The sequence below is a fragment of the Sciurus vulgaris genome (genome assembly GCF_902686455.1).
Source record: "Sciurus vulgaris genome assembly, chromosome: 1".
In the NCBI taxonomy this organism is placed as follows: domain Eukaryota; kingdom Metazoa; phylum Chordata; class Mammalia; order Rodentia; family Sciuridae; genus Sciurus; species Sciurus vulgaris.
In genome coordinates, this window is record NC_136461.1 from 76947107 (window position 1) to 76955055 (window position 7949).

The 7949-nt window shown below is 39.3% G+C and overlaps 1 protein-coding gene across 1 annotated transcript; it reads right to left on the reverse strand.

The window, feature by feature from the left end:
* Nucleotides 1–3559: 3559 nt before the first annotated feature.
* Nucleotides 3560–4947, reverse strand: LOC306668194 (diphthamide biosynthesis protein 3-like; the record flags this gene model as incomplete). The annotated part of the gene is made up of 1 exon (XM_079151391.1): nt 3560–4947. The coding sequence occupies one exon, from the start codon at nt 4945–4947 to the stop codon at nt 4537–4539; it is 411 nt and encodes a 136-aa protein (XP_079007517.1). The 3' UTR covers nt 3560–4536.
* Between the last annotated feature and the right edge of the window lie 3002 nt (nt 4948–7949).

Below are 7949 nucleotides of genomic sequence, written 5' to 3' on the forward strand. Positions count from 1 at the left end.
AGAACTGCTCAGTGGGCATGATAGAGTAATTAAAATTGCATAGAAGACATGTCACCATGTCCAAGGAAGGGAAATTAGCCATCTATAGAACAGATCAATTAAAAGGCATAGATGCTATTGATTTGTTTAGATATTTGTGTAAAAGCATGATATTGTGTTCATCATCAGGTATATCCACACAGCAGTCTGTCCCCAAGACTGCAGATACTCTGCTTTGAGCAGCTATCAATGTATATAATAGCCATCCTATTCTGGAACACCACCTTTATCATTGGAGTAGTGTCTTCAATTAATAAGGTCATGACGCATTTAGTCTGATGGAGAGCTTGAGCAGTGTGGGAGGCTAAAGACAAGACCTGAATTTCCAATTCCATCATCACAGCTTGAAGAGAAAGAAGAGCTAATAGAATGACCAGGAGGCACAGCAGTACCTTGTGGGATGCACTTTTTGACTATCTCAATGACTGGATGTCTGTGGTAAGAGAGGCAAAATTCAGGCTGGTTATAAATTCATTCCATGTCCTGTCCAATGATAAGGTAGTAAGGCCATCCACAGGGCACACACATCCACATGCACCACATGCAGGAGGCAACCCCATGAGCAACACAGTGATAACAAAGGACATCTGTTGAATTCACTGAGTTCTTGCACAGAAGATCAGGCATAGAGCTCATAGTTGTGTTATCATGAACATATTGAGTGACACAACAGAAAGCTGTCTTTCTAACTTGCTGTGACCTTCATGGCCATTAATCAGACACTGGTGTGGTGATATGGGAGCATAGAAAAGACAAACAAACACTTGTAGAGAGAGAAAGTTGAGACCAGGTGGGACACCATCCTCTGAAGGAGGTACAATCACCCAAAGTTAACTCAGAAATTTATTATATAAGCTTATCACCAATATTTTTTCTGCAAGATATTTCTTCACAGCAGGCAGACTTGAAGGGCAAAGCAATTATAATCATCTACTTGAGCTCATAATTCTCTACCCCTGGCAGCTGGTGTCTGAACTCAGGGTCAAGACTAATAGTCCTGTGGCTTGCACAGAATCTCTTTAAGCAAGACATCACCATAGCACTTGGGCAAATTGACCTTCACATTTGCACAGGAATTTCCAATCTCAGGCACAGGTTCTTGCTGCAAGACTGCCGCATCTGTTTCCTACCACTCCAACACTTGACAGGTTTCCATTGGAGTAGAGGATCTGACACTTGACACGGTTCTGTTGATCATCCTCCCTCTTGGGGGCCATAGGCGTGGCATATCTTCATGCGTAGTTGCTTTTTAATATTAATAATCAATATATCATTAGAAACTTATTGGAAAAACATTGGGGAAACCTATACTGTATTGGGGCACAAAATAGTACATAATACAAATTTAGTAGTAATACATAGATAAAATATATGAAAATAAACAATTGTAGCTATGCTAGAATTAAAAGGAAACTGTGATTGCTTTAGTATAATAATTTCTAAATATAGATGGATAAAGAGGCATTCTTCTGAGCTTGGATGCAGTGTTTAGCCTTTGTTGCTTTCCTAGTTTTAATAGTTGATTCTAGAGATACTTTACATAATCAAAATATTGAGGATAGTCATAAATACAATATGCATTTTCCCTAATTCTTTGAGAATCAAAATAGACTAACTATTAACTATAAGTTGATTTCTTTGCCCTTTGTTAATAATAGTAAAAACTTTTCACTGTTGAACACTGGAGTTCATGGTGGGGTGGTTTCTCAGAAAACCTAGTGGCATGTTTCTTCTGAAGGTTGAAGGTTGGCAGATCATGGTTCCCTCAATTTAGCTGGGAGACAAGGTTGTTTTAATTTAGCTGGGAAATAAGATTGTTTTCGTCTGGGCTGTCATATAGAGGGAATGTGTACTTTGAGAAGAAGCATAGATTGTACTGTTGAAGGTTTTCTTATTTTAAAAACCATAAGATGATATAATCATTACTAAAATATATATATAATCATTATAAAAATACGTATAAAAAGGCTGGCAGAAAAATAAAGACAGAGATCAGCCTGAAAACACTTGGTGTCTCTGTCTGCTGTTTCTCCACTGTGCCAATGTCTCCCATCCACATAGGATCCCCGTCTGCTGCTAGGGCTGGACCCTGGCACAAGACAGTCAGAGACCATGAGCCAAATCATTGCTCCCCACACTAACTTAGCCTGAATTGCTACCTGTCATGAAAGCTCACTCCATATTTAATTATACCCAGATTCTCAAGAAATAGTGTCCTTCTAATTAAAAAAAAACTTTTGTTTAGTGTAATTATTTGATGGTCATTTCAGTGGTTGGGTGTTTTCAATCCAGTTCTTTTTTTTTTTTTTTAATGATCAGATTTTATTTAGCATGCCAATACAATTTATCCTGGTAAAAAATTAGTATGTACAGTTATAAAAATGTTTGGTGCTATCTAAGAAAAATGCTTCTGAATGTATAAAGTATACACAGAATCCTTTCAACAGCCCACTTAATTTTCAAACTCAGAAGTGTGGTTAACATCAAGTCACTGATGAAATGTGGAGTTCCCATTTCCTGTAATTCATGATTCAGACAGTTTCGAGTTTATAAAGGTTTTAATTACCCATTCCATTCCAGTTAGCTCCCACGCTGAAATGACAACTGACAGTTGAAAACCTTCTGACCCCCATCTCCTATACCTGTACAGGCGAGGGATCACCAGCCTGGCTGGCCTCAGACTCTAACCAGAGACTGGGTTAAATAGGTTCACAGAGGTGCTCCACAAATGTCTGTGGGGTTAAATAAGGCACAAGCATCACTCAGAACTCCAGTCACACCTGAAAAAGCTTGGTTTTACTGTCTGCTTACATAGGATTAATTCCTGGTATGTTCTTTCTCAAACTTAACACAGTTGCTTTAAAACAAAATCATTCTATTATTGCAGTGTATCAACTATCACTGACTTATATATATATTTTTTATATTTTTTTTCTCCTGGGATGTTTGAACTTGGGCAAATTTTCTTCCTGTTCTATGCTCACAGTAGACCTACATCAAGGTCGTCTGTTCATCAGCAGCAGAGAAAGTTTATATGTTAGCACCATCTATGATGAGCAGGGGACAGTTCATTTCTCTTTGCAGGACACTGCCCCCAGAATCAACCTGTACCCTGCTCTGTTCATCTGAGCAGTCACTTTGCTTTTCAAAGACTGTGGATTATTTCTGGGCTGATAGTGTTCCAAGGAGCCAATGAGATTTCTCATTATATCACAAATACACCATATAATGTACCAATTACGTCTAACTTACAATTTTGATTTATTACGTCTCAACCTGATGCCTACATATAGCCATGCTGCTGCAGGATTAAAAAAAAAAGTCCACTTGTTTTAATTTAAACTTCCAAGGAGTGTGTAGTTCATTTATCAATCAGTGTAGAACACTGATACTCTAGTATGCTTTTCTAATTACAGGAGCCACCCAAAACAACTTGCCAGTTATCAGTACATTTGCCAGTTGTGTTTATAATGGAAATTACCCAATTTTCTCATGAGTCTAATTTCTTGCTATTCTCAGCACTCTAGCAAAGGAAGACCAGTAGTCTATCTTCATATATTTCTCTTCTCCATGGCAACATTTCTCTGTAGGAGTGCATGTTTGCTTTGGTTGCATGCTATAGAGGCTTATTAGATGTGTCCATACAGATGTATTCACTCAGAACAGGCCTCCCATTTTCAAGTTCATTCTCCATTGTAGATGCTTTACTTTTTAGTAGTGACATGATACTGTGATAGGCTAAAAGCACTGACACCAGTCACAGAGACTTGGCATCAACCCCTCTATGAACTACAATTTCATTAGCTTTATCAGAAAATAAACAAAATTCCAGACACAAAAAATATTTTCTCTGATCTGGTAAAATAATTAAAGCATTCATTTACTAAGTTGGCACATTTAACTCCTCTCATTAACAACTTTGCTTCCTTTTTTTTTTTTTTTTTTAACCTTGTCATGATTTTTAAGGAACATAAGGAATCACCACTTCTTTGACCATTTCACTTTAGACTTTTCTTCCTTATTCCCTAACTTGTAGTGATGGAGAAAATGTAGCCCATCTTTTCTCTTTACTAAAACTCTGTGCATGAAGTGTAACACAAGTGACATGCTAAACAGAACGTGAACATTCTAATAATGGCAAGACTGGAGAGATTGGCTTGGTGAGGGAATCCGGAGTGCAGTACTGATGAAGCAATGGATTTTCTTTAAGTTAGAATAATAAAGCTGATTCAAATTTCAAAGAAAGGGCTAATTTTAACCATCTTAGAAACTAATTAAAAATATAATCTCATTTTAATTAAGAAATCCTAATGACCGAGGTAGATGATGCTGTTATCAGATACAGAATTAGGTTCAAGGTATAAAAACGATAACTAAGGGAAAGAAAGCACTGATTTAAAATTATCTTCCTTTAAATTCAGGTGGATAATTAAAAATGCTTCCAATTCAATGTTCTAAACATGAAATCTGGGTATGACATGTCTGGGGCTCACTTCTCTATTTGAAGATGAACTCAGCAGTTGGTGAAAAGATCCTCATGAAAACAGAATGGCAAACCACGAAACAGCTGTCCCCTTGAAAAAAATCAGTTACTCTGCATTTGATATTTCCATCTGGGTTCATTTTTAACTGTTCAGGATGTGGATTCCTAAAGGTTTCTTCAGCATTTACTAATTCTTTGTTGGTTGAAGGGGCTGGGACTGTTTCTGCACACATGAATTGATTTTTGTCATAAATCACTTTTATAATGAGAGAGCAGCTAGGACAGGTTGCCAGGTCTTCCCCATTCTCCAAATCTTCCTTGGTGATGGAAAAGTTATCCCCACACCGGCAGGGGTAGAAATACTTTTCAGAGTCCTCGACATATTGGAAGTCCTTGATCTCCACCTCGTCGTGAAACACCGCCATGGTCGTCGGGGCCGGCAAGACACTGCCCCTCCAGCCATCCTATGGCTCCTCTAGTTGGTCTAATTTTCTCCCCAGTTCTTTTTCAGTCCACTCTTTTCTGTCTTATTTGCAGGTTGGGCAACCTAGGGAATTTTTGCTGCAGTGCAGGAAGTTCTGAGAAAATCCAACCACCAGTCAGTTGGCATCACTTCTGAACCTCCATTGCCCAGGCAAATAATAGCATACACATTGTTAATCCAAGGAGAACTTGAGAAAGGTTTATAGGCACCAATAATGGAAAGTCAGCTCCATGAGGCAGTGTGCAGTTTACTGCAAGGTCTTGTGTTAGTAGTCTGCAATAGACTTGCCTGTGCAACTCTTCCAGACCAATCTATATGTTTGAACTTTGGGAGTATAGAAAGAATAAGACACTTTTGGGACTTACCTGCCATAAAGTGATATTAAGTGTTCCTCAAGTGATGAGAATAACCACCTGTAGTTGTGAGGGCCAGGTTCCTAGGCTTACAAGCTTTACTTGAAAATTTAGAGAAGTTCCCTCCCACAGGGGATCACCAAAATGAACCTTCAGGAACTGACTTGTTCAGTACATAGCTAGCTAATGCTTCTGGTATAGAATGTGATGTCTGGCAACAATAAATTGTCACTATTGCTCCTGGCCAGTTTGAGAATATGTTCAGTGGAAGTGTCCTTTATCTGTAATCTTAAGTTCTATGGGCATGTTAACACACGAATGATTGCAGGATGCTCATGTCTGGCCCTCATACAGGCATAAATGTCCTGAGTGCCTCAGGCATGCAATTCAAATCAACCAATAAAATAGAATTATTTTCAGCCTCTAAGACTTGTTTCAGCAGTCATTGGTTCTATCATTTAATCCAATACCTGTTAGATTATATGCCAGGTAGAAAATCTGTAATGTGTCCTGCTCTTGAGTCCACTGTGTGTCATGACCTGCAAAATGGGTTACCTGTGGTGTGCCATTCACAGCACACAGTTAGACCAGCTCCTTAACAATGGCCCTTTGATCGGCTTTTTTTTCTGGGGGAAGTTTCGAAGTAAGCCTGTAATACATCCACACAAGTCACAGCATATTTGGCTCCCTTTAATGATGGGAAAGGGCCAGTGTCGTCTACCAGACATCATTGCAGAGGGTCACCTAGTTTGATATGCTCCCTGGTGGCATTAGTCATTGCCAAGTAGCACTGAGAGCAGGCAAGACAGTTCTGGAATGCAGCAACATCAGACATTTTATGAGCAGTCTCCAGCATGTCACAACTGTCCACAGTCTTTCATCCTACATGGTTTAATCTACAATGTAGACTGTCATGTCCTGCATGACCATTAATTCAGAAACTGGTGAGGGCTGGTGGGGAATTAAGAAATCACACAAACATTTAGAGAGAAAAATGGAATCAGGTGGGAAAATTCCCTGTGGTTGACAAGAGTGGTTCATAACTATCTCCACATGTTTATTATATAGGTTTTATCATCAAAAGCTTATTTGTGAAAAAGTTTCTGTAAGAATAGGCTTGAAGTTCACAGTGCCAACAAATCAATATGGTAATCTTACTATGCTCAGAATTCTCTTTCCCAAGGAGCCAATGGCTGTATCTCAAGATTAGTTCTGATATCTTCAGGAGTTTGTCTAGAGATACCAAGGGCTTGTGTCAATACAGCAACTGGGAAATATTAACCCTATATTTACATACAGGAAAATCCCAGTGCAAGTGCACCACAACCCCAAGCAATCAGACACATTGATTCAAATCACAACTCTTCACAGTAGCCAAGTGGCAATTTCCCCTACTAGGTCCTCCTCTAGCCATCTTATTTGCATGAGTTCATCAGCTCTCCATTGCCTAGAAATTGGAGAGGGTAAAGGGTAGTCACATGACACAATGTGACAGCTTTGGTTTGGACATAACTCCAAAAGTCTCCCTATAGCTCTTTTCCCTGCAGTCATCTGAAATTAATCGTGTACTGTTGTTGCCTTTGAGACAGTCACATTGTAAATTCTCTAAATATGGTCCAAGTGTCTCTGCAGATGGTTAATGGCCCACAGTGGTGAGTAATAACCATCCATACTGCTCACAACTCAGCCCATCGGCTGCTGTGTGCTTGCCCTTCATCACACAATTGAATAAAATAGCGAGATCAGTGGGCTGTCTTATGTGTGATTCAGTATGTGATTTTTTAAGAGACGTAAAGAGGTGTGTGTTTCCTTTCATGAACATGACATACAGTAAGGCAGTCCTAGAAGCTCACTGCAGTTTTACCTGTTTGGAGGGACTGGAGCTGCTACTCCCCTCACTCCACAAGTGCTTTGGATCTAATTTTAAGGCTAGAAAACCTGCCTCAGAATCTCTCTGAGTACCCCCTGGGTGAGACTTTGCTTCATGGAGGGCTTTCAATGGGATGCAGGCAGCTTGGTTGCATGCTGTTACTTCCTCCCTCTAAGGGATATCTGCTTGTGTGACAGAATGGAATGTGAGAGTGAGGAGGGCAGGAGGAGACCATGCAACTGTCTCCCCAGCTTTTCCTGCTTAGTTATGTTATTTCCAGTGCCCTTACACAGAGGTCTGCTCAGTTTTTTTGTTTGTTTGCATTTCTAAAACATTCCCATGCCTAATTTCAACCCCAACACAGAAAAGTTGCCTGAATTTATTTGGAATCGTTCAGATTCATTCCAATAGGTGAGAAGGTGGCACTAGCAAGGAGGACTGTAGACACTATCTGAGAAAATCCACAAGGGATTTTAGAAATAGCCAAATACCATGTAGAGGAGTGGGTCTGCACTTGTCTTCCTACAAAATTGTTAAGAAGTTGTTTGAAATAGATCTGTTATACCATCAAAAATTCAGCAAGTACTTTACTTTCAAGTACGTGAGGGTCCTTCTGCTTAGGAGCTCATTTTAACTCAAACAATGAAAACTTATGACTAGGCTTTAAACTGGGTGGATTGAGATATCTTTTTATTGATCTTCATTATTTTTTTTCACATC